Genomic DNA, 27854 nt, shown 5'->3' on the forward strand with positions numbered 1-27854 from the left:
CATGTTTCATTTTTTATTGACTGGGACACAATAAAAATTACATACACCCGAACTTCCTGTGATCCCTTATGAGTCTTTAAAGTTGTTTCTCTAATACAATTCCAGCTTCAAAGCCACAGAATAAACTGAACTTTTAGAGGACAATTAAAAAATAAAAATACATCAAAGATAAATCATGATAGTGAGGATATTGAGATGGCTTACAACTGGTATTTACACATTCCAGTTATAACAACATGTAGACCTTTACAAGAAGCTAGTAACAAAGGCGTTCTGAGGTAATGTTAGTTTTCATACAGTTAATGGCCAGATTAACAATGTCTCAAGTCCTAAATTCTTAAAAAGTTTTTCCAGAGTCCACAAAGCAAGCAGAATATTGTAAAATATTCTTGGTTGCGTAAATCTTTAAAAATAAATTTGAGATTCTTCAGTATGCCTTACATAGACTCCTTTCATTGAAAACTGCCGAGGTTTCCAGAGACTATCTTTTCAAGACTTCACAGCTTGGATCTGATCTATAACAAACAGACAAAACCATCATCAGCCTGACAAGGGAAACAGCAGCAACACTATTCTCTACGTCAACTCAAGGCAAACCTATATAACATGGGGGGGGGGGGGAGACGGGGACACCCCATCTGCATATCTACTGTGTTAATTTCTATGTAAGCTGTAAGTAGGTAAAGAATTAACTAGCTCTACAGGCTTATTAGAAAGACACGTAGCAGTTCCTTGGGTCATTGCTCCTTTTTGGAGCTACTACTTACAGTTAATTCCTTTCTAGGTAACTACTTACAACTCACTAACACACATTCTTATCAGACTTCAGCTCTCACACTCTTCATTCAGCTACTCCTTTGCAACCTTTATGGCCCTAATACTTCTATCTCAGTTAACGCCATCATTATCTGTATTGTATGACGATGTCAATGTCACTCAGCGCTCACAAAGGTAGGATGTAGGCTTTCTTCTTCTAGATTTTGTTTACCCTAAAGGTAATAATCTCAACCAAGCCCCCCATCTATTTGGTTTCTCCTCCTCCTCCCTTCTTTTTTTTTTTTTTTTTTTAGCATATTTAACACTAACTCAACTCAAATACTCTCACACATGCCACACATTACATAACCCATCATTTCACCTTCTTTTTAAACAATTATTTATGTGTATGGGTGTTTTTCCTACATAAATGTCTGTGTACCATGTGCATGCCTGGTGCCCACAGAAGCTAGTAATGTTGGGTACCACAGAACAGGAGTCATGGATGGTTGTGAGCCCCCATGAGGATGCTGGGAATTTAGCTGAGGTCCTCTGGAAGAACAGCCTTACCATTGAGCAATCTCGATAGTCCCTGTTTACACCTTCTTGAGGAACTTTTTTCTAAACATCATGATGACTGTCCAACCCAGAGAGCCCTTTTCTCTGCTTGCCAACTATTCTTGAGATCCCTTTCATTATCAGTCTAGGACTTTCGTTAATTTGTTCCTCCATTCCTGTGCTAGTTTTCCTAGGTCTATCTAGCCATCCTTCCTTTCTTCCCCTTCTGTCCTTATTTTGATAGTGTAAGCTGCACATGTACACATTCATGTGGCTGTGTGTGTTGGTCCATGTGTGGAGGTCAGAGGTCAACTCTGGTTGGTGTTGGTCCTTGTTTTCCACCTTAAGACAGGGTCTTTGCTGTTTGCAGTTGTGTACACCAGGCTGGCTGACCCACAAGCATCTGTGGATGCTCCATCTCTGCCTGCCATCTTGCCATAGGCTCACTGGATCACAGATCAGTGCTCCCGGCTTTCAGTAAGTATTGGGGATTTAAACCCACTCAGGCTCATGCCTGCACAATGGGCACTTTACCAGTACACAGTCCCGGGAGATGAGCCCCTGCATTTTGTCTTTTTCTTTTCTTGGTTTACTCTCTTCTTCTTGAGCTAATACAGCTGAATATGTCTTTATTTACTGTCACATTTGGTTCTGCCTTGAGTATGGGATTCCAGGATATTCTCTATGATCTCTTCCAGGCCGTGACCATTACATGTAGCTCCCAAGTTGCGGGTGTTGGGAAGTTTAACAATTTCCCTCCTTATGTGAAACCTATTTCCACCTCAGGGAGAGTGCACAAGTTTCCATTGTCTTAGGGTTGAACCCTACTAATGATGTGCCTTGGGTAGGAATATTTACTTCCCCAGTACTGGGCTCTCAAGGTTCAGTTCTAGCTAATACTCTTTGATGACATACTATTCCTCCCTATTTCCCTGGTTCTCTTTTTAAACTGTTTCTTGTTTGGATACAGGATCTTCTCAATAAGACCTCTTTGGTTGTTTGGGGTTGTTGTTTTTCTTTTTTTTCTTTTTTTGTTTTGAGATAGGGTTTATCTGTGTAGCCCAGGCTGTCCTGGAACTTGCTCTGTAGACCAGGCTGGACTCAAATGCATAGATCCTCTCCAGGGCTAGGTGTGCACTACCACCGCTGATGTCTGCCTACTTCTTAGTCTCATTCCTCAGATGACCCTCTCTTCATTGTGCCTACTTCTACTGTTTCCTGGCAGAGTAGGAGATAGAAGAGAATCACAATATTTTCCAAGAAAACTTGCAGCCTCTCCTTGCTTTCAGTTTACTATTACAACATACAGTGTGTCTGGTATTTTTCAGTCTACAGATAATGTCTGAATATTTGCAGAGGATAATACTTGAAACTCATTGTTTCTTGTATTTGTTGGGTGGCGGGAGGAAGTCATATTTTCTCTTTTCAGCTCCAGATCAGATCTATCTTTTATTTCCAACTACAAGCATATTCTTAACCCTTGAGAAGATCTTCAAAGTGAATTAGGGTGTGTACTATCATTTCATAGTGCCCACTTAGGATTCAGCTTTTTGGGGCCTGTTAAGCCAACCAACAACCATCAGATCTCCAGCTTTCCAAACAAGATTGCCATTTTCACCACATCCATTCTTTATATACACGGAGTTAACATCTTTTTAAAACACTGCCTTTATCATTAGTGATACCTGATATATGTTCAATCCTCTATTTTCATTAGAATACTCATAGTGCAACATGTACAATAGAGATTAAAATCTAGAAGTGGGCTAGGGTGGTAGAACAGAAATATACTTACTTGTCTATGTTTGCTTAACACATGTGCTTATTAACACATAGGATTACTCTTGGTACTCAAAACAAAACAACATTATGGTTTGAAATCGGGAGGCATTACTGAATTTCCACTTTGCATGTAATATGATAACACAAGTCTTATTATTTTAGAAAAACTTAAAAATATCTCACTTGAACCCTGGGTAGGTAAAATATACCTGTAGTCTCATTGCTGGGAAATTCAGATAGAGAGTTCCAGGTCAGCCAGTGCTACATAATAGCGATACCCTGCCTCAGAACAAACCTACCCTTCCCCACAAAAATCTCACTTGAATGTTTCAGAACTAGAACTTTTATACTTATTATTACACATAAAAATTACTGCATCTTTCAAAAGAGAATATAATCATATGCAACATTTAATATTTCATGAAAATGTCCAACATCAAGCTTAAAGAAATAAGATTAAATTAGTACAAAATGAGCCTTGTTTAACAGGCTAGAAAACTTCAGGATTCTGAAAGTAAAATGAACTTCAGTTCAAAGGTCTTTTATAGCTAGAGTTTTCTATGTGTATGTAGCGAGTGAGTGAAATTACAAGCAGGTTAGTCTCTTTTATTTACTATTACTTATTTTGAAGATAGGTGTTTATCTCTTTTCATATTCAAACAGATAACTGAGAACCATAAAATGTATACTATTACTATTCTACAGGAAAATACAAATGAATGATCATCTAGTCAAACACAAACTAACAAACTCTTTATAAAAAAAAACAAAAACAAACCCTATATGATTTCTGCTTCTTTTAAATAAGATGTCTAGGTAGGAGAGTAAGTTTGACATGTATTGAAAGCTTTCCTATGCATCCTATTTTAACATATACACACTATTTTATGAAATTTAAGATGTGAATATTACAGATGTGAAAGTTATTTCATAAGATGATACAAGAGGTCTGTTAGTGTGAAGAGAGGTTACTAGTAACTAGAATAGATGTGTTGTTGACTCAAAAGGCAGCTCCTTTGCTGCTCTGCCTGCTGCACAGAGCAGGCAAGGATGCTATCACTTACCTTGCAGAGGCTGCTGCAACACAAGGACACAGAATCACTTCTAACAATAGTCTGTTCTCACAAAGACTTAGGACGGAAGATAACAGATCAGAATAGAAAGAAAAACAATTGGGTCTAACAAGAGTTGAACACTGGTACTGTAAAATTGGGTCATTACTGACACCTAGTGGCTATTAGTACAGATTAAAAATAAAACTAACTATAAATGGAGTTGGGGAAGAAAGGAGCGATAGAAACCCAAACCTAGGAGCTCTAGCATCTTCTTTTCAGTGCTGTGCTCAGAACCCCTGCACTAAGAGTGTTGGCAGGGCTTCCACGGCCCACCACATCTGCACTGAGAGCACTGTCAGCATCAGCAAAGGACGAAGCCAGGGAAGAAAATACACCTCTCTGTCTTCCCTGGGGTCCTACTCTGTAACCTATCAGTTTCCTCTGGAAAGCCATCCCATAACCCTGAACACTTCTTACAATAATTTGAAAGATGAACTTGGTGAGTTCAAAGAAAAAAATTTCCTTTAGTAATTTTGAGAACCATAAGAGATGTTTGCTTTACTTATTTATGAAATATGACTAGAATGTTCTTTGCAATTTAATAGTAAGTGTTTTGACAGAATAAATACAAGCTAGAAAGGAAAAGTCTGTGCCAGGTGGTGGTGGAACCTTTAATCCCAGCACTGGAGAGGCAGAGGCAGGTGGACCTTTGACTTTTGAGGCTGACCTGGTCTACAGAGCGAGTTCCAGGACAGTCAGGGCTACACAAAGAAACCCTGTCTCAAAAAAAACAAAAAGGAAAAAACAAAAACAAAAACAAAAACAAATTTAAAATCTGTGGAATTCACTAGAAGAGAAGATTTTACATATCTTTGTAAAATGTGCTCTTAGCATGTGTAGGCAGGTTACTCTCCCATCTAATACATCAGGTTATAATTCTGCCATGGTTTCCAAAACATGGAAGAAGAAAAATGAAAAACTATCCCACACATATCTAATATTAAAAGGCTAATGTAGAGTAAATAGTATTTATAATTGTAGTTAGGATTTCTATCTTCTTTTACCCTATCCAGAGTAGAGAGAGTCCCAGTAAGAACTAATAGTCAGAAAGTCTGCTTAAATTGAAAATTTTTGATTTGGCCATAAGGACTCTACAGAAAGGACATGCACCTATCTATTGCTTTTCATGCTTCAAGCTGTTCTTATAATTTGACCCTAGGGAAAACTATATCTTAATTTATTCCCTAATATAGTAGTGCTATACCAATCTATTACAGCTATTTTGATTTAAAAAACTGAATGGAAAATAAACAAGATATCAATAGATTAATAGTACTTATAATAGTGATATGAGTGTTAAATTTGTGCATCTATATCATGTATAAATGAAGTTATATATGGAGTGCTATACAGAATGATTGAGAAAAAGATAGTTGTCATTTGGTCCTTTTATTAACAGTAAGGCCTAACTAACATCTGTCCCAAACTTCATATGTGTTTTCAGCTACTAGAGTTAATGAAAATCTGGGTCCATATATTCAAACCATTTTCTAGATCATATATATATGTGTGTGTGTGTGTGTGTGTGTGTGTGTGTGTGTGTGTGTGTGTGTATACACATATATACATATATATTCTATATATATACATAGAAACACTTTAATTAAATTTGCCAGAAAAATATGCTGTGGATATCGCTCTGTGTAAATAAAGTTCTGATTGGCCAGTGGCCAGGCAGGAAGTATAGGCGGGACAAGAGAGAAGAGAATTCTGGGAAGTAGAAGGCTGGGTGGGAAGAGACACTGCCAGCTGCCGCCATGAAAAGCAACATGTAAAGACACTGGTAAGCCACAAGCCATGTGGCAAAGTATAGACTAATAGAAATGGGCTAAATACAAGAGTAAGAGCTAGACAATGGTAGGCCTGAGCTAATGGCCAAGCAGTTTAAATAATATAAGTGTCTGTATGATTATTTTATACGTGGGTTGTGGGACTGCGGGGGCTTGGTGGAACCTGGAGAGAAGCTTTCCAACTACAAAAATATAATAACGGAAATGCAGCAAAGTACCAGATACTTACTGTACTGCTTTTTCTGACAGCAGAAATGAAAACAAGAAGGAGGCATTGATGTAATAAAATTAAAATCAAAAATGAAATGAATGAATGAAAAGAGCAGGCTAGAGCAGCCCAGCAGCTGCGATGTACCTTGGAGCCAGTCCACACCTTCTTGGAGTCCTTCTCCTCTGATGGCGTCACTAGCACTGCAATAAAGCCACACACATCATCCACTTACGGCATCAGATAACTTTAGAGGGAAATAACAACACTTGCAATCCTGTAAACAAATATACACTAGTAACACACATTTCTGCAAAACTGATGAAGTATTGAAATAGAACATAAATAGAAACTTAGAGTCTAAGGATTGGGAAAAAACACATGGGATAAATTTTGAGAATAAGTAGTGATGTTCAGAACACATAAACATCAGGTTATTTTTCTCACTGTCAAAAAAATTTCTAGAGTTCACTGTCCTACTCTATCCAGTGATCGACACACTTACTCACTCTCTACCCCACTCTATCCAGTGATCAACACACTTACTCACTGTCCACCTCACTCTACACAGTGACTGACACACTTACTCACTGTCCACCTCACTCTACACAGTGATTGACACACTTACTCACTGTCCACCTCACTCTACACAGTGACTGACACACTTACTCACTGTCCACCCCACTCTACACAGTGACTGACACACTTACTCACTGTCCACCTCACTCTACAGTGACTGACACACTTACTCACTGTCTACCCCACTCTACACAGTGACTGACACACTTACTCACTGTCCACCTCACTCTACCCAGTGATTGACACACTTACTCACTGTCTACCTCACTCTACACAGTGACTGACACACTTACTCGCTGTCCACCCCACTCTACACAGTGACTGACACACTTACTCACTGTCCACCTCACTCTACAGTGACTGACACACTTACTCACTGTCCACCTCACTCTACAGTGACTGACACACTTACTCACTGTCCACCCCACTCTACACAGTGACTGACACACTTACTCACTATCCACCCCACTCTACACAGTGACTGACACACTTACTCACTGTCCACCTCACTCTACACAGTGACCAACACACTTACTCACTATCCACCTCACTCTACACAGTGACCGACACACTTACTCACTGTCCACCCCACTCTACACAGTGACCAACACACTTACTCACTGTCCACCTCACTCTACACAGTGATTGACACACTTACTCACTGTCCACCCCACTCTACACAGTGACCAACACACTTACTCACTGTCCACCTCACTCTACACAGTGACTGACACACTTACTCACTGTCCACCCCACTCTACACAGTGACTGACACACTTACTCACTGTCCACCCCACTCTACACAGTGACTGACACACTTACTCACTGTCCACCCCACTCTACACAGTGACTGACACACTTACTCATTGTCCACCTCACTCTACACAGTGACTGACACACTTACTCACTGTCCACCCCACTCTAGACAGTGATTGACACACTTACTCACTGTCCACCTCACTCTACACAGTGACTGACACACTTACTCACTGTCCACTTCACTCTACACAGTGACTGACACACTTACTCACTGTCCAGCCCACTCTACACAGTGCTCCAATAGAAGTGTTGGACTTAGGTCACAGTATAGTCACAGAATCAATTGACTTCATTGAAATGTAATTTGTTATCTATAGAGTAAAAACCCATAATTATAATATGGGTTCTGTTGTCGTTTTGTTTTATTTTTGAGGCAGGATCTCATACAATTTAAGCTGGCTCAAACTTGCTGTGTTGATTGAACCTTAGCCTCCACCCTGCAAATACAGGACATAGTTAGGAGCCACCATGAGGAGCTCATAAACTTTTTTTTTTTTTTTTTGAGATAATGCTTCTCTGTGTAGCCCTGGCTGTCCTAGAAATCACTCTGTAGACCTGGCTGTCCTCAAACTCAAGAGATTTGCCTGTCTCTGCCTCTCGAGTGCTGGATTGAAGGCACACGTCACCACTCCCTGGCTGGTCATAAACTTTTATTAGATGAAAACAAATCTCCATTAATCTCAGTTGTACTTTTATATTTATTACTGCAGGAACCTTTGGCATCTGCAACTGAAGGAATATTACCACTGACCTAACAGGATTTTTTGTTTTTTTGTTTTTCGAGACAGGGTTTCTCTGTGTAGCTTTGCGACTTTCCTGGATCTCACTCTGTAGCCAGACTGGCCTCAAACTCACAAAGATCCACCTGCCTCTGCCTCCCGAGTGCTGGGATTAAAGGCGTGCACCACCAACGCCCAGCAAGAGTTATTTCTTATAATACTTACATATCTGTATGTAAAAGAAAAGTGCTTCCATTGTCTTCCATACTTAACCCCCTAATGGGATATTTCATCTATAATTATTTAAGGTATATAAAACTAAAATAGTAAAAGTTCAAATAATCCTTTTGAGAGATATAGACCAATGTTATGTGTTACAGATCTAGTAGCTCATTTAAAATCTATGATCACATTAATAATTAAAATTTCTGAATAACTAGAGATTATTTTATAGCATTCACTTAGTGGGGAAGCATACCTAAAGCATAGCAGAGAACATAAGGAATTAATCAGGTTCTAACTAAAGAAATTACTGCTAAGGAATTACTTGTTAAATTGAGATTACATGGTAGTGAAGAATTTTTCAAGTTAAGAAGACAGAAACAAACAGTATGAGGTAAACAATTATTCAAAGCACATTCTTGATTGCATACCATAACAGCAAGGCACCAGTAACTAAAATACTTTTATCAAAACTCCAAGCTATTGATTTTGGCACATACAGCTCTAGACAAGAATACAGGGAAGAACTCCTTGTCCACTGGTGGAAGTGTCACCAAGTGACTAAAACCCTCCATAGTCTCCGAACAAGCTCCGCCTTTTCTTTGACATAAACTAGAACTCAGAACTAGAGCGAAAACTGGGCTCTCGACACACGCACTAGAGTGCTTTGCATTCTATGGCCTCGAGTGACTTCTCAGTGGCCACACCTCCCACGGTTTCTCGACTGCTCTGGTGCAGCCAGACTGCCCTCAGTTCCTGAACAGACCAGTATACTCTCAGCCAGGCCCTTTTCTTCCTGGTCTCTGACTGGGGAGCTGGTCTCCAACCAGGCCTTCACAGGAAATGCTCCTGACTGAAATCAGGCTAAAGACAACAAGTCAGCTCATGCTTTCTCTTATGCTGTTGACCTTTCCCCATCCAGTCATCTGATGTTTGTATAATTATTTCCTTATTATCTGTCTATATCAGAATTCAATATGCAAATCAAAATAGACCATGAAGGAACTAAGTCAAAAACATGTTAATGCAATGAGGCCTTTGACTCTATGGTTAGTAAAAATGGGAAAAATAAAGGGCCCAAATTCTTCTTTAGTTTCCCAGACTGTACCAATATACTTGCATCTAAGGTCAGAGACAGGTAACACCTTATCTCTGTGTCACTAAGGACTACTACCCATATAGCTAAAGCTAGAAAAGAAGGATAAACATATTTTCAATCTTGTGTGTGCTTTAAAAATATCACAAAACGCAGAACAAATCTTATAAATGAAATGCTAATTTGAATTAGCAAGATGAAGTCCAGTTTGAATTAAAGGAAGTAAAGTTATAGATAGGTTTAAAAAATCTTTGGCATTTTTCTGTGTTATACGGAGAACACAGAATCTGGGAATAGAATATCCTCACAGAATCTTCATTTCACTTTTCACACAGAGATATTTTGAGATGTCATAACTGAATAAATAAATCTGTTTAAATTTAACTGTTAGTTATTTTAGGTAGAAGGGGTAATTCACTCATTCTACTGACATTTCTTGGATATTGTGCCTCCCGTCAAAGCATCACAATACTCTGCACAATGCAAACATTAGTATTCACTTTAATTTATGTTGTCTTTGGAGTCCAGTGGTTTGTGATAGCAAAGGTTCTATCTCAAAATTTGCCTCGGTCTAAAATCACTCTCTCCTTTAACTATCACACATTACTGGACCTCAGATTCAAATTGAACAACCATAGAGTGGCACTGCCCCCCATCCCACCCCTACTCAAAAGCAAGCAAGGTTTCATTATTTCCTTCCTTGGTAGAGGGGTGCTGGGTCTCATAGAATCCTGAGGTGTCTCTTGGGTTTACTTAAGCGCTACTCTGTTCAGCACCAAGGTTAGCTCTTAAAGAGCGGTTCTTTTTAAAGGTGGTTTTTGTTTTGTTTTGTTTTGTTTTTTTAATTAATTCTTTGAAATTTCATACACTCTATTTTGAGCACATTCATTCTCACTTCCCTACCCATCCAACTTGGAGTCTCTCTTTTTGAAAACCCAGCCAGTCCAGTTTGTGTTACCCCCAAACAGTTTTAGGTGTGGTGTCTCCCCTGGTGTGTGGTTGACCTATCAGGGGTCACACCCTTAAAGAAAACTAACTCTTCCTCTCAAGAAACTTTCAAAATGCTGCTAGGAGTGGAATTCCCATCCCACACTCCATGTTGGGACTCCTAGGCTCCCCTTTCTTGCTTTACATGCTAGGTCCCTTCTACAGTCAGTAGACTTCTCTGCTTGTGTCCAACCTTCCTTTAGTTATTCTTGTGAAAAGTGGAGAGACTACAGAAGGACATCCTGGGGCATGGGCAGTGGGTGAGTAGGTAGGAAAAGAGGGTCTCAGGAAGGTAGCACAAAGGAGTTAATTAAGAAGATGTTTCCGTCAGGCGGTGGTGGCGCATTCCTTTAATCCCAGCACTCGAGGGACAGAGAAAGGCGGATCTTTGTGAGTTGGAGGCCAGCCTGGTCTACAGAGTGAGATCCAGGACAGGCTCCAAAGCTACACAGAGAAACCCTGTCTCAAAAAACCAAAAAAAAAAAAAAAGAAAAGAAAAAGAAAATGTTTCCTAAATAAATAATGCATAGCAATTTCAGACACTGTTGACTAGTATGTCCATATACAACCATTATCTCTACTTCCTCATTTGAACAAATATTTAAAGTATGTGTACCATGTACCAGTCACAGAAGTGGAAAAGAAAAATACGGCAGCAACCAAACCCGGCAAAGATCCCAACTCTTGGAAGACAAACTACCACCAAAATAAAAAAGCAAAAGAAAGGCCACATGTACTGGTGAAACACAGCAGAAATCCAGGTACGTTACTTGGGAGAATGACTCAGACAAGGTGATACCAGAGTGCAAAAATCCCAAGAAAAGACTGGGCTTGTCTGATCTCAGGTGAAAAGGGAAGTCACTGTGGTTAAAGACAGGAGAGCAAGTGGATAATTTACGTTTTTGATTATAAGGAGGTTTTTTTTTTTTTTTTTTTTTTTTAAATATACCTTTTCTAGCGCCAAAGGATTTGAAAAGCTAATAGCAATATATTCATGAGTACCTGGAATGTCACAATTCTGTGAAATAAATACTCTGCTTGCACTCTACCATGTCTGCCATTTATAAAATGATGTAAAAACCAAAACGAAAGCCTAAACAGAACCCTCCATTTCACAGGCTTTTCAGAGAGACAAAATGAGAACTATTTTTTCTTACCAAATATGCCAGGGCTTATCTTTGATGTTCTCCAAGCACAGCAACTGAGACACTTTCACAGATGTCACAGCGTCTCTGAGATCCATTTTGTTTGCGAAGAACAAGATTGGAATCCGGCGGTGCTTAATATCTGCGAAGGAAAGACACCATCACTACACCTGTTTGGATCACTTTGCCCTGAGCCCCGAAAACTGAAATAAGATGAACTTTCCCGTTGCTTCTTTCAGTATTATCCATACACAAGCACTTAAAGACGCACAGTTAACATTCACCTAAACAGAGAGATCACAACTACTTGGTAAGACATGTGCCCTCTGAAAATCAGAGAAGGGGAATCTAGCAGTTAGAGAAGCAGCTATGCACAAAGGCAGATATTTCTGTTGTTTTCAGTTGTCAACATAAGGGAGACAGACCTCAAACAGGAAGAGGAGGAAATGGATTCTGCTTTTTTTCTTTTCTTTTTTCTTTTTGGTTTATCGAGACAGGGTTTCTCTGTGTAGTTTTGGTGCTCATCCTGGATCTCACTCTGTAGATCAGGCTGGCCTCGAACTCACAGAGATCCACCCTCTTGGGTGCTGGGATTAAAGGCGTGCGCCACCACCGCCCAGCTGATTTATTTTTAAACCACACACTGCATCATGAACAAGGGAGATATTTTTTAATAAGTTATTTTTTCCATTTACAATTTTGAAAGCATTTTCCAAAGGTTTTGTGTATTGTTTTTATATTTATTTATTTACCTATGTGTGCACATGTGTGCACATGTGTGTGCGTGCACGCTGGCACACATGGTACAGGTGTGCCATAGCATGCATGTGGAAGTCACAGGAAAAGTAATGGGAAGGACTCAGCTCTCTCCCTCTCTCTACTACGTGAGTCTGTGAGATCAAACTCAGAATGGATCCCAGGTTTGGCAGCAAGTGCCCTTAGCTGCTGAGTGAAACCAAGTCCAAATGTATTAAAGAGCTTAGAATTCAGAAGGAGAACCTCCTTCCCACCTTTGTCCTGTGCTGTTGAATTGCCCTCCAGAGTAAAGACAACACACAGCAGCACCTCCACATCTAGTAGAAACACTGTATTTCCAGTCATAATTATTATATCTAATTCTCCATAACAGGCTCACCAGTTTCATTACTGTACATATTTGTCTTTTCACTTAATTCCCTATCTTGACTGTTACCTAAGTAATACTTAAAAATAAAAATGATGAGTGGTTCATAACTGCTTGTACATCCAATTCTAGGGGATCTGATGCGCTCTACTGACCTTTGTGTGTGGTGATATAGTGTGTACCCTAATAAAATTTGCCTGAAGATCAGAGAACAGAACAAGCCACTAGATTAAACACAGAGGCCAGGCAGTGGTGGCACACACCTTTATTCTCTGTACTTGGGAAGCACACGCCTTTAATACCAATACTGTGGGAAGCACACACACCTTTAGTCCCAGCACTAAGAAGGAAGTGATATGGCTGGGTGGAGAAAGGCATATAAGGCGTGAGGAGACAGGAACTGAAGGCTTTTTCGGCGGAAGCTTTTTAGCTGAAGCTGTTTTGGCTAAGGCCTTTCAGCTAGAGAATTTTTCGGCTGGAGGCTTTTCAGCTGGACCCCATAAGGCTGAGGAAGCCTTTCAGTTGAGGACTGAGAGGCTTTCAGTCAGAATTTGAGGAGTTGGTGAGGTGAGACGTGGCTTGTTCTTTTGTCTCTCTGATCTTTCAGCATTTACCCCAATATTTGAGTCTGGGATTTTTATTAATGTTGGAGCCTATTAGGTTTCCTAGTGGCTGTACCCAGCAGGACTGCATAAGAGTTTGACTGGATCACAGGCCAGAGTACCAGGTGTTTGTAAGGGTCTAACTAACAAGGGGGAGGTCTTTTGCTCCACCCCTTGGCATTGTTATAAACAGACCTTTGGAATAAAGTTCTGGCCGGTAGATAAAGATCCAGGCCTACCAGAGTTTATCCTATATTTTCTCTCTGTTCTCTTCCTCACTATTTCTAACTAAGTCTCTTATCCTTCAATCCCCAAGAGTTCCTGGGGTAAATAAATGTGGGGGCTGGTCTCCTACGAGTTACATTTGTGGGCTCCTGCATACCCATAGTACACATAAATATACTCAGGCACACACACATACACTTAAAATACATACTCAAATAAAGGATAAATAAAACCACAATCTAGTTCCTCTTCCTTCTACTTGAAGTTTTCCTAACACTGGGAGCAAAACAAGCAGCAGCATGGCCTCTTGTTAGCTGCTCCCTTCTCCGGAGACTCCCATAAAAATAAGGTAACCAAGGTACCCGATGTCCTACTGCACAGAATGCCACGGTCTCCCTCATCCTTTCTCTCTGAATGTTCTTCTCTTATTACGGCATATTATTTATATATTTAGGAAAGCAACGAATTTTTAGTGTTAAAGAAGTAAATGCCAGTAGCCTTCCCCCCCCAAAAAAAAAAATCCAAAGAAAACACCATATAAAGCTTTGAAATTAAAAAAAGGCGAAGTTTTTTTATAAATTTTGTGTAATCAATAAGCTTTAAGATTTACACATTTAAATAGAAAATAATTCTATCTCATAAACAACTTATTCACAAACAAACCAACACATATAAGATGGAAGGCAAAGCACAGACGTCATAGAAGAGATTACACAAGTACCTGGGTGACTTAGAAGGGTGTCAAGTTCTTCTTTGGCTACAACCATTCTTAATTTATCACTACTATCAATGACAAAAATAATAGCTTGTCCATCTCTGTATAATACAAAGAAATAGAATAATAACATTATTTTACCACCATATGCAATCTTAAGTGGGTATAAAACATCTGGATCCTAGTAAGTTGACAGTGTTTTATCTTAAGTATTTACTGAACATTATGTCTGTATACTCTGAAAAATATCTTGTTTGGAAATATTTATAAAAACAAGTAATCAGCTCTTAAATAATCTTGTTAGTTTAACTAAATGTGGTCAGTAATATTTCTGATCTATGAGCTAAGCATCATATCAGTCCTTGAAGAAATAACTTGAATAAGGAATAATTTCTCCACTGACGGCAGCTGTGGTATCTGATTATACAGATGTGAGTAGACTAAGTATTGCACAAGCACTGGTAACCCAGCCGGCTTCTAACCCAGCCTGGCCTTAAATTGTGATTCTTCATCCTTAGCATTACAAGTACCAGGATAGCAGGTACGTGTCACTCTGCATAGCCTGATAGCTGGCTCTTAAAGTGTAGCTACATTAACCACAGACAGAAATGGACACCAAAAACAGAGAAGAGAACAAAGGTTCAGTGTCATGAATTATATGAAGTTACATTATTACAGCAGAAACCATATAATCACTTGGACTATTAATCAGTATTTGACATTAAAATGTAGCCATGTAGTTAAGTAATATTCATGAAAGTACTTACTTATAATAGTGTTCCCAGAGATTCCTGTATCTTCCTTGCCCTGACATGTCAAATACTGTAAAAGACAAACTATAAACAGACAAACAGCAAGGCATTACTGTATTTTAAACAACTAAGTGAAATAGTCATCTTTTAATATCTTAAGTTGTTTTCTATGAGATAAATCAGCATAGCTACAGGACAATAAATGTGATCAACATTCAGGAAAAAATTAAAAAATAAATTTATTAATCTAAATATGATTTTGCAATGTATAACCTAAAATGTTTCCTTTGCTAATGAGGTTTTCAAGAGCTGGTTTAAGCTTTTTGTTTTGTTTTGTTTTTAAATATTTTATTTATTTATTTATTTATTTGTTTGTTTTTTTGTTTATTATATACACAGAAGAGGGCACCAGACCTCATTACAGCTGGTTGTGAGCAACCATGTGGGTGCTGGGAATTGAACTTAGGACCTCTGGAAGAGCAGTCAGTGCTCTTAACCTCTGAGCCATCTCTCCAGCCCCCAGGTCTAAGCTTTAAGTGTGAGAATAAACTAAAGGTAGTGATAGAAAAAGGCCAAAGCCCATGGGAATAGGGAATGACAACTGCATTCCAGGTAAGTATGGAAACACTCACAGCTTCGGAGTCACAGAGAGAAGGCGGTTACCTGGAGGATTTGAATTTCTCTATGCTGAATCCTATGGTTGGAACTATATCCTGAGTCTGAGCCTGGAAGAGAAAACATAAAATTAGACATTTGTAATTACAAAGATGGATTTTTTCCCTCAAGTCCCAGATTTTTCCCATTTCTAAAATATGCTACCAAGGAGATAACAAAGTTAAATATTATAATTTTTCTAACAGGGTCACTATGTGTAAATTCACTTATAAAATGCAAGACTTACTTGCCAATTATGAATTGGTATAACATGTATGTTTGAATTCACGTTGTTTTTGTTTTATTAAACAAGGTAGGCAGGTTTTCATAAGTGGTTTAAAAAGCCATTCTGAGTTCCTGTGTTGAATTTCTTAGTTACTCTACACATTATGATTACTAATCTATGTACATTCAGTTTATGTATGTTTGGGATTGTCTGACTTCATGTCTGCCTGGGCCCTGCTCTTGAGAAGCTCATCAGATAGAGAATGTAAGCAACCGTCAACATATGACCACACGGATGAGGAGAGCTAGGGAGCAAATAGTAGGTAGTGGAAGCCCCAGGGCAAGTTCTTGGCAAAGAATGTTCCAGTAAAGGGATTTAGTCAGTACAATGATCTCAGGTAGAGAAGGAACTTGCTACTCAGGAAGAATAGAAGGCATGCATGTCTAGAGCACACTGCTAAATGAAAGAGTGATGCACACAGAAGGAAGCCAGGTGGAATCCTGTGGCTCCGGCAGTAAGTTCTACAGGAAGAAGCCTGGAGAGCCCTGTATAACAGGGCCTCAAGAACAGCAGGACATACTCTTGACAGGTCACAGACATTCAAACCTACTGATAACTGAACACATTAAATGCCTCCTAGAATTTCCATCATCCAAACGGTTTATTCATTTAAACAAAACTGTATCCACTTCATGATCCAGATGCTGAGAAGTTGTTCTTGACTGCTCCTTTGTTACATGCCATGTATGAAACGACTCCTTCTCTAAGTTTTCCTGCCTCTGTGCCATTACCTTAGAATTCACCTTTCCATTTGTTGCTTTGAATTACAATAGCCTCCTAATTACTCCTAATTTGCTATGCCACCTGGCACAAGTTATTTAAGCCTAGGTTGGCTTAAATGTCAACTATATTATCATGCACATAAAGTTATTATGAGAATTAAATGAGCTAATAGGTACAAAATACTCAACATGGTGTCTATAAACATTCCACAAATGTTTGCTATTATTATAATTATACTCTCAGTTTGGTTAGTTTTATTCCTATGTTTTCCCATATTGGCCTTAAGAATAACTAAATAAAAACAAAAACCTCGTTACTTTTATGTGAGATTAAGAGTAGAAGAAGGGAAATTTTGCCTCACATTACCATGTTCACTTGGGTACTCTATTTCTGTAAAATTGAAATCCAAACGGGAGGGAAGCTGAAAGTGAACTGGAGCATGGGAACCTTAACAGTGACATGCTGCGACCAGAACTCTCCCGAGTCTGTTTACTCAGATTCCCTTACTCCCAGCCTTTGAGCTGCATAAATATTTCCTCCAAAGTACTGCTTTTTGTTTGCTAGAAAAATAAATTATTTTGTGGCACTTAGGGTCTTGCCTCATTACTCTGAGGTGCCTTGAACAACAAGCTTTGGAATAAAGTACTTCTTAATTTTGTTGTTTTTCCCATGGTCCTACCACTTAAAAAGTTTTTCTTTTTCATGAATCACATGATAAAGGTTAAATAAAAATTTAATGAAATCATAGAAAAATACACCAAATAGTAACAAATGTCTTCAATGAATTATCATTTGAACACTTAAGTTGCCTCTCCATAATTACATAGGTTCTCCACAAACTCCCCTTTAAAATTTAGCCTGAAGGGATAAAATCCCTCAACTTTTTCTTCTCCAAGGTTCTAATGGGAATAGTCCACAAAAGAAGCTCCAGATGTTAACAAGGATAGAGTAGATCCATATGGAACTCATTTTCCCCTACAGTAATAGAGAGTAAAGACTGGGCACAGCACACACTCGGGAAATGGATACAGTTCACGCACACGCTGGAGTCCATAGGCCAGCCACTCCAGCAGAATCTGTGAGCTTAGATTTCTGTGAGGGATAATGGCTGAAAACATAAGGTGGAGGGAAACTGAGGCAGAAACCTGAGTCAACCTCTGGCTTTCATGTGCATATGAATATATATACACATGCACATCTCTTTCTTTACACACATAACAAGCACACTCTCATTGCCATCTCCCAGCAGAGTCACCTCTAATATTAATTTCTCTCTGCTTTACCCAGGAACAAATACAACCAGTCACTGGACTGGAATGGCAACAAGAAAGGAAGAAGGGTAGCCTGGACCATTTGAGTCAGCAGTGATTAGACCAGTATCAACAGGATAAGAGCAGAATTTAAGAGAAACCTTAGTTTCATCAGCTGCTAAAAGTCCTATCTCCATGTAATCAACAAAATTCCCTGGCCAAAGATGATGATGATAATTATAATAATAACAGTAATAATAATAATAACAGCCATTAATCTATTCACCTAACCATCTAAAATATATTTAAGTGCTAATCTTTATTATTCAATGCTTGACAACTCAAGGGTACTTTGATGTTGAGAAGAAATATAATACACAAGGTATCAACTGAATATGTCGCACACTATCAAAAGAATATGCAAATTGCCTAGGAAATTTTCAAGATAAACTAGATGCTTTTCTCCCTCCAAACACAAAGGGGGATCTCACTATGCAGTCCTGGCTGACCTGGAGCACTCTATGTAGACAGACCAGATTGGCCTAGAACTCAGAGACTGGTATGGCTCTGCCTCCTCAGTGCTAGGATTAAAGGCATATACCACCATGCCTGGGCCAAAACTACATTAAAAGAGTGCATCGGTGAATACCCTCTCAGCTGAGGACATTTTATCATTTTAAAAACAACACTAGGATAAATTATTATTAAAAATAAGTTTGAGTGTAAAATCTAGTTATCTAAAAAATATATATTTTATTTATATATACAAGGAGACAACATGGAGCAGTCTTATAAGGCTTTTCCTAGCAGAACACTGTAGATCCTATGATTAATACAGTTAATTACCTACACCAGAGTAACAAAACTATGGAGCATCTATACTTCCAATTTAATAACACCTTTTGGCTCTTATTACTAGAGTTAAAGGGCAAGTGGGGGGAAGCAAAGCAAGTCTTCAGGTCAGATTTTCTGAATCAGGACAGTTATAAATCATATCAGGAATTATAAGCAACAAAGCCTACTTCTGACTTATGAATCATATGCAACATATGATTCATATTTTCAGCTTTATATATTTTCAGTAATAAAACAATATTTTCATAATATGTTGCTCAAAATCACTCACTATCTGTCGCTAATATGCACAGAACTGTCTAATTATCCAAACTTAGAAAAATGATGCATCTTTCCTTTTGTTTTGTTCTTCCTGTGAGGAAGAAATTTAAACAAAGTCAGTGCAACCTATAAATAAACTTAGTCAATTTGGGAAGCTCTTTAGAGAAATACAAAGGAAGATAAAGAGAATATTCCAGCTTAATAATCAAGACTTACCTGCACATGGCATAAATATGTGGCATACGCATCAAGCAACCCCTTAAGCAACAGTAAGATTAACAGGACTTTACAAGGTTATAGGAAGTTATAACTTCACAGTAATGCTGCACACAACTTTCACTAGCATCAGACAAAGTCAAGCTTTACAGAGATACTTACATTTGAAGGTTTAAGTTTGTTAATGATTGTCGTTTTGCCACTGTTATCCAGTCCAAGGCATAAAACATGAACCTCCTTCTTCTTCAGGCCAAGTAAACCTGAAAGTCTGTCCAGCAATCCCATAGTGTGATTTAAATATTTACAAAGCAACTGTGAGGGAAAAGAAATGATTATTTCAATGGTACCTTACATATGGAATATATTAGTATGTACATAAAAATATGTAAGGATAATGGCAGCACACAAACACACCGGTGTGGCTGAACTCCAGGTAAACAGAATAAGCCGATTATCAGAAAGGAGCCTTAACTGAAATGCAGACTGGCAGCTTATAAACCTTGACAGCAGGAATAACATCCCTGAGACAACCACATTATAATATATTGTAATATTGTAATATTCAAGAAGAAGCTTTTGTTAACTTCAGTATCATGTGGAGTCTGCAAATTGCAGTTTTCAAAGTTATTTATGAATGAGAGTCTGGTAAATACGGAACACTGCAGAGGCAATGAGACTCAGCTACAGTCTGAGGCTAACGCTCAACTAGTGGAAGACAAGAAAACCAGGAGCCCCAAGGTTTAGCGGTACCAGTTTAACCACTAGATAAATAGCTGAAATGAGACCAAGGGTATAGTTTGAAATAATATGCAATTATAAAAATGTCACTGCTTCTGTTTTCTGCAGGATTCCTATTTCCAATTTAGGTAAGGTTATCTATTAATAGAGACAGGTTATTTATCCCGATTTCACCTGTCTCTTACATATCTCTGTAATTCACCATTAACTCTTTAGGAATAATGGGTACACCCCTTCAATTTTGGTCAGTCTTACTAAATTCAGTGTTTTCTTTTTCTTTCCTTTTTATTGGTAATATTTGTTTTATTTCTACTGGGGGAAGGAAGAGGATAGATATTATGTTTGTGCAATTTGCTGTCTACTATGTACACACACATATTACCCCCCCACATACATATACATACATACCAAAAGTTCCCCCCCCAAAACAAAAAACCACCTTCAAACTGCACCAATACTTCATATTTTGACCAAAAGAATAGATCCTGGGAAGAAGTGAAAAATGCAAAAGTAAATGACCAAGAAATGCTGAGCAAACAGCATTATTAATATCCAAGTATTTATATTACTGACTAATAACAGGTGATGATGTTCTCTGTGTCTGTAAAACTTTGGAACAACAGAGCTGATTGTTAATTCTAGTCCTTGCCAGGTTCCAGAACCCAAGGGATTTTAGTTAGTTTCATTTTTTGATGCTTCATCAAAATTTTCTACAAGATCTGGAACACCATCAACCTCTTCATCAATATTTTCTAGTGTTTGTCCTTTATTATCCAGTACTTGTCACAGGAACTACTCGGCTAACTTTCTATATCACTTGTTAAGCTGTCAGCACCAAGCTGACTTAATATTCCGGGAAGCACTGCTGTGATTGGTTTGGCTTTTGCATGACCAGTAATTGCAAAGGTATTAGTGAGGAGGGAAGCTTGGACTTCGGGATTGCTGAAATAAAGAGCTGTTCCATCGTCTCTAATCATGGTCACCTCTTCAACACCAGCTATATTGTTCACAGTCAGTTTCTTTCAAGAACTCTGAGGCTTTTTGTCATCAGCTCACAGAAAGAAGGCAGTACATAGGACACACACACACACACACACACACACACAATCTATTTTTTAACTTGTCCCCTGGATGCTCAACTGAATCATTTTTAAAGGGGAATATCTGTCTTAGTCAGCTTTCTGCTCCCATAACAAATGTTGAGATAAATCAGCTCACAATTTTAGAAGCTACAGTCCATGACCCACTCCCCAATGTTGGAGACTAAGTAAGCTCTTAAGGCATAGGCCTTCAAGGGGTATTTATTATTACTGTCACTTGTGGGATATCTCCCTTTCCAGGTGCTGGCCTAGGAGGGGATCCCAGAAGCCACCCCAAACAATATACCAGCTATTGTCATTGCTCTCGGTTGCCCAGAGGAACATTCTGGAAAAGGAGGCAGAAAGGCTGTACAGGCCAGAAGTTGGAGAGGGGGGTGCCAAAGCAAAGCCTTCTGGGCATGACAGGGTCAATGTACTCATGAACTCTTAGCAGCTGTGAGTGTCCACAGCCAACATTCCAGCAGGGATTAGGGAAAGGGCCCACCAGGCCCCTCCCCTGTCTGAGAAGCTATTGGCAGTTGATGGCTGTTAGGGAAAGCCAGCTTCCTTCAGGGATGTGGCCACTGGCTGGTGGCCACATAGATAGCTCTAAGCCCATGAGCGTAATAGTGCACTAACTGTGCTCATGGGTTACTTTCAGAGAACAGAGAGAAGAGGACATAAAGTTGGGAGGGTAACATCATGGGGGAGGGTGTCTAGGAAGAGTTAGAGTTGGAGAGCAGGGGATGGAGAAAATCAAAATGCATTGTATACAAGTACAATTTTCTTGTTTGGTTTTGGTTTTGTTTTTTTCAGACAGCATTTCTCTGTGTAACAGTCCTGGCTGCCCTAGAACTTGCTTTGTAGCCCAGGCTGGCCTCAAACTCACAGAGATTAGCCTCTGCCTCCTGAGTGCTGGGATTAAAGGCGTGCGCCACCACCACCTAGCTACAAGTATAAAATTCTTAAAGAATAAATTTAAAATATTATACTTTAAAAATCCAAACTATACAACTTTATAATGCAAACTTTAAAGAACAACCCCCAAAAGATGACTCTGCAAAAAAATAAATTCCGGGGATTTAGTTCAGTGGTAGAGCACTTGACTAGCAAGTGCAAGGCCCTGGGTTTGATCCTCAGCTCTGGAAAAAAAAAAAAATTCCATTAGCAATACAAGGCAGAAGTTCTTTGAAGTCAAATAAAACTGCTGCTGATATATTACTTGCTTTACCCAACTTTGTATCTGTTCCTTTCCCTCGAGGACAGCACTGTTAAATTTACACTCCACATCTCCACACTCCTTTTGCCGACCACCCAGTACTACCGGCACTGCCACAATACACCTGTGCAATAAATACATCCCTTTATTCTCTCCACATTAACTTCCAAAGTTCCTCAGACCATTAATTCACTTCACTGACTCTCATGTTCATTTAAGTTCATATAAATCTGTCATGTTATAGCTCTTTTTATAATTTTTTTTTTTTTACTCTATGGAACCCCAGGCAAGGGATGTTGAGAGAGGTAAGGCTATAGCAAGGTAATCAATAGGAAGCTTCTAAGTCAAATGCCATAAGAAAGGTAGCTGTATAGTTGACATTTTGCTTATTGCCTTTAGGAGATCTCTATCAATGATGTGCCTACAAGGTACAGTGCCTCCCTCAAGGGTGGGGCCTACAAGAAAACTGTCTTTCTTATCCAAAGGATGGGTTTGACCTTAGGTACCTCGCTTTGTGTTAGTTCAAAACCTTTTCATATTAGAGATTCAAAGCCCATTTCAAAACATTTCTTTGAATCCTAGTCTAAGAGTTTGCATTTGATGAATTTATTTTAAATTTAACTTGTGATATGAAACAATTAATATTTATCATTTTAATTCCAATTTGCTATTAAGTCCTATACTGTGCTAAGCATATTAATATAAATGCTTATATATTTTTCACTTTCCAGATATTCTTTATCATATTTTCAAAACTATGACCTATTTTCTGTCTCATGTCCTCTCTCTACAAAAGTACTACAAGAATTAATTGTTAAAAGTTCTACCATGGATATTCATTTTCCAAACTTTTTGTGACTTTCTATCATCTTTCAAACACCTGAGGTTAACTACTGAAATATTTTGGAATGTACAATTTTAAAGAGAAGTCAGCTTTTCAATTTTTTTCTTATCTACAAAATGAAAAATCCTATCCAGCACTGTTTAAATTTGCATCAATAGTAAAACTGAAGATTACTATAAAACTTGCTTCTTATTGGTGTTTCTTTTATGAGCTGCTGACCAAATTTTGTAGTTACTCCCTTGATTACTGTGTATAGGAACCCTTTCCATGTATATAAACTCCAAATCATTTTAATCATTTTAGTCAAATAAAATTTTCCTTTATGTTTTGGTTTGTTTGTTTGTTTTTCAAGACAGGGTTTCTCTGCATAGTTTTGGTGCCTGGCCTGGAAATCATCAGGCTGGCCTCAAATTCACAGAGATCTACCTGGCTCTGCCTCCTGAGTGCTGGGATTAAAGGCGTGCAACACTGCCGCCCGGCTCCCTTATGGTTTTGTAATACAGAGTTTTTCATTTATTTATTTATTATGCATATAGTGTTCTGTCTGCATGTATGCATGCAGGCAAGAAGAGGGTACCAGATCTCATTACAGATGGTTGTGAGCCACCATATGGTTGCTGGGAATTGAACTCAGGACCTTTGGAAGAGCAACCAGTGATCTTAACCTCTGAGCCATCTCTCCAGCCCGTAATACAGATTTTTTATCTGATGCTATTGATAGGTTTTTGTTGTTGTTCATCTGTTTCTTCAGTTTCCGGTCTAGAAACATTTCCTCTCTCCAGTCCAGTTTAATTTTAAACACATTAGCTAGTTTATTTTTCAGATTTTAAATTCTAATTTGTCTGAACCTTATCTGGGTATAAGAACTGATTCAGAGAACTGGCTGCCCTTCTCCTCTTCATCCCTCCCTCTTTCTGTTTGATAATATAGGCAGTCATTTTTTTCTAGTTTCATTGTCCTTCCAATCATCCCTTATTGACTAAGTTTCTCTCATTGTATATTCTTACACATGTTTGGGTCTCTTAGTAGGTTCTCAATTCTGTACATTCTGAACTGTGTTCTCTGGAAGACAATTCTTAGGGATTACTTTGGAAAGAATCTCAAGGTCACTTAAATTTGAGGAATTCTAGATGCTGAGTTTGGACGATCTTTGAAAGTGCTTCACTCTTTGAAGTGCTGACACTAGTTGTAAGACAGAAAGAGAGTACTTGACCATGGGAACCTTTGGGGATGAACTGGGAAGCTGGTCTGTTCTTGTTGGCCTGTTCGTGCCCCAATCTCTTAATTCGCACACCACTATAGTCTGCCAGGCCAACCAGCAAGTTTCCTCTCATTAGTATCTCTTTTTCAGAAAAGGAGGGAGTTCACAGTTTCTTCCAATTTGAGGGGACCTGTGCTCCTTAACCGTCTGTGCTTTTATGGGACAGAGGTTCTCATTTTATTTCCCCTTCCATTTCCTTATTTTTGCTTAAGTTTGGAGAAAGTAAGATCTTGAACAACAAAGTTTTCCAAAGGCTAAGTACAACTAACCTAAAATAAGCCCATAAAAAGCTTAAGAAGAAACAAACACTTCCTGAGATTGAGGAAGACTTGCTAGTCAATAAGAGAGAAGATCAGAGCAATTTGAAAATAATCTGCTGCAGCACTGAGTGAACTATAAAGCTTGCAGCTGGATAATGAACAGTTAAGAACGTTTATCACAAAGCATTCTCTGCCATTTTTGATTCTCTATTTTGTTGTGAATTTCTTCAAAACAAGAGTTGAAGGTTTTTAACAATAAAATCATCTTATTGTAAAGAACTCACTAATAAAACATCACACAACTAGACTAACATAGCCGCTCAAGCAAAAACTTGCCCAGTCCCAAACCCTACACATCTCAGTGAACTTCTACAATTAGGACTTTGCTAAAGCAATTGAGTTTTGCTTAAGGCTTTAAGCTTTCGCTATCAATTACATTTTGTATGCAATTAACCCCCACAACAAAGGGGGAAATTATGATAGGGTTGGAACTAGGGTAAAAATTAGCTTTATACTCTCACAACTCATGTCTATTTAAATTTTTTAAAAGAAAAGTATGATCTTAGGGACTAATTATGTAGCCAAATGACAAAGTGCTTGCCTACAAATGTGCAAAAGTTTTAGGTTTGATCTTTTTGTTTGTTTTGTTATTGTTTTTGTTTTTTGGTATAGGGTTTCTCTGTGTAGTTTTGGTGCCTGTCCTGGATCTCGCTCTGTAGACCAAGCTGGCCTCGAACTCATAAAAATTCGCTTGCCTCTGCCTCCCAAATGCTGGGATTAAAGGCATGTGCCACCACCGCCTGACCCTAGGTTTGATTTAAAGAACTGCAAAAAGAAGAAGAAAAAATAAAAATTATACTGGAGAGATAACACAGTAGCTAAGAGGGCTTGCTGCTCTTCTAGGGAACCAGAGTTTGGTTTCTAACAACCAAAGAATGAGCTTCTCCAGCACCTGTAACTCCAGTTCTAGGGGGGTCACACCCTCTTCTGGTTTCAGTGGGCATTACACTACACTACACTGCACACACACACACACACACACACACACACACACACACACACACAATTATACACAGAGAGACAGACAGACAGAGACAGAGAGAACTAAAATTTCTAAAGATTTATTATTATCTTGTTTAAGAACTAGGTAGAAAGCTGATAGTGAGTTGAGACAAGACTGCCCTAATGGACAGGAAGAAGAGCGTATTAGCTAGATTAGGAAAAAAATATCCCTTCAGCTTTAAAAGTATTGCTGTATGTACTGTATAATGTTAGCAGAATTGACAGCTAAAGTAATCTTTCTAGAAGGAAACAACTCTTGTACTCGAATCAAGAACATGCAGGTTTGAACACTGGCACTGCACTACTCCAGTGTGACTCTTTAGATCGTCGTCGAAACTTTCTGTCCTACAATATTTAAGGCAGCGGGCTGTGCATATGTTTCAAGGTTGTTCTGAGTCTGGCTGAAATTTTTCAGTTTCTCATCTCACTCTTGCCCTTTTTAAACTCATCAGCCAAATTCTCCTAGCTGCTTCCTGAGAATTAGCTTTCCAAAGGATTACTAGTAGTCAGAAAAGTTCCGAAGAATTAGCATGTTATCCACACGTAAAGGCTTGGAGGGAAGCTGCAGAGAGATGAAATTAGACAGAAAAGCCCTCCAGAAATGCTATTTTGTAAACTTTAAGCACGTTGGGAGAGTGGGCTGTTGCTACCACAATTAAACAATCTTACTCAGTCTTCAATATTTGATGATTAAATTTCAACTAAATAATTCATACATCGTATAAAAAGGCCCGAATTGGGCAGCTTTAAAGTCAATCAATTAAGCAAGCCAACAAACAGCGTTCACCAAAAGCAGTTCAACACATTTTCGAGGCTCCTTAAGTCTTCCCCATATAAACTCAATTGTCTTTCTCCGTCTCACAGATTAGAGACAGTAACTCGTTCGGATTGAAAAACATGGGCAACAACTTGTTCTATCTAAATCAGACCGAGAGAGGGTGGCCTCTGGCTACCGGGGTGGAAATGGCTACAAACAGGTAGCCGGAACTTTTCCGAAGTAGTGGATCCCGGCGACGGTTCCACAGCGCTACAACCACAGCAGCAAGGTAGTGGACACTTAACAAGGGTGGAACGGATAGTGTGTAAAGTTATACCCAACAGAGCTGAGAGACAACACAGGGACGGAGAGGCAGACAGACAAAAAGCTGGGTGCGGGTGGAGATACCTGATCTTTCGAGGCCAATCCAAAAGCCCAAAGGCTGACAAGGACAGGAATGGACGCACTCCTCTACCCGTTTCCGCGGTGGGATCTTTCCCTGGGAGCCTCAGCCTTCCTCTCTCTGCCTCAGTACGAAGGCTCCCTTGTCCTGAGCACAGCCTCTCCTACACGTTGGAGGAACCGGCGGCGGCTTCGGCCTGGACCGGAGCATCCGTGGCGGAGCAGACGCCGAGGCGCGCGGCGTTCCCTTGGCAACAGGAGCCTCTTCCGGTTCCCAAGGCCACGCCTCCTCGGGCGTAGCGGCGAGTCGGCTGTTGAGTTCTCCCTTCTGCGGCTGAAGAGCTCTGGGCAGGAATGGCCTGATCCCAGCAGAGGGGTTCTATGAGAGAGAGAGAGAAAGCACAGAGGACACCGGGAGCCGCCAATTCGCTGGGAGTGCAGCGGTCGCGCCTTGGCGGCTGGGGCGGGACGGGCGTTGTCGGCCGGCGCACAGCCTGCTGGGTAGTGCGCGCGGGGTTTGGGGGGGCTGGAGGGGGGGCTCGGCTGCTCGCACGTCGCTGGGGGATGGCGACCTGGGCGCCCCGGTTCTGGCTGGCGCCGAGCTCTTGGCACAGATTTGGGGTGATTGCCACTCAACCGCAGAGCGTGGCGTGGTGCACGGAGGGCTTCTGCGTGCATACGGTTCTGCCTCCCATCACAGACCCTTCGCTGGGCTCAGCTAGGCCTGAGAGCGAGTCCTGCGGAAGTGTAGCACTGAGCACGGGCAGGAGAGGAGGGGAGCTGGTGTAAACACC

At 39.6% G+C, this 27854-nt stretch overlaps 1 protein-coding gene and 1 pseudogene across 2 annotated transcripts; both read right to left on the reverse strand.

The window, feature by feature from the left end:
• On the reverse strand, positions 1 to 27542 carry Arl6 (ADP ribosylation factor like GTPase 6). Of its 2 annotated transcripts, XM_036203887.1 has the most exons (9): positions 27067 to 27542; positions 19601 to 19750; positions 15857 to 15918; positions 15209 to 15277; positions 14448 to 14542; positions 11789 to 11918; positions 6357 to 6412; positions 6231 to 6243; positions 1 to 515 (listed from the first exon to the last, which is right to left on the reverse strand). In XM_036203887.1, exons 2-9 carry the CDS (start codon positions 19721 to 19723, stop codon positions 482 to 484), a joined length of 582 nt encoding a protein of 193 aa, XP_036059780.1. In that variant the 5' UTR covers positions 19724 to 19750; positions 27067 to 27542; the 3' UTR covers positions 1 to 481. The 2 variants fall into 2 exon arrangements, with proteins under 2 accessions (XP_036059780.1, XP_036059781.1); XM_036203888.1 differs by lacking the exon at positions 6231 to 6243.
• On the reverse strand, positions 20849 to 21153 carry LOC118594091 (annotated as a pseudogene).
• Positions 27543 to 27854: the final 312 nt, after the last annotated feature.

This window comes from Onychomys torridus, chromosome 12 (assembly GCF_903995425.1).
Source record: "Onychomys torridus chromosome 12, mOncTor1.1, whole genome shotgun sequence".
NCBI lineage: Eukaryota > Metazoa > Chordata > Mammalia > Rodentia > Cricetidae > Onychomys > Onychomys torridus.

Excerpts from the sequence above, each read along its gene's own strand:
- Arl6 (XM_036203887.1), bottom strand. The coding sequence starts at position 19,723 with ATGGGATTGCTGGACAGACTTTCAGGTTTACTTGGCCTGAAGAAGAAG. Across the intron at positions 15,919-19,600 it reads ACAAACTTAAACCTTCAAAT|GCTCAGACTCAGGATATAGT; the intron begins GTAAGTATCTCT and ends TTTCTCTTCCAG. Across the intron at positions 14,543-15,208 it reads CTCTGGGAACACTATTATAA|AGATGGACAAGCTATTATTT; the intron begins GTAAGTACTTTC and ends TGTATTATACAG.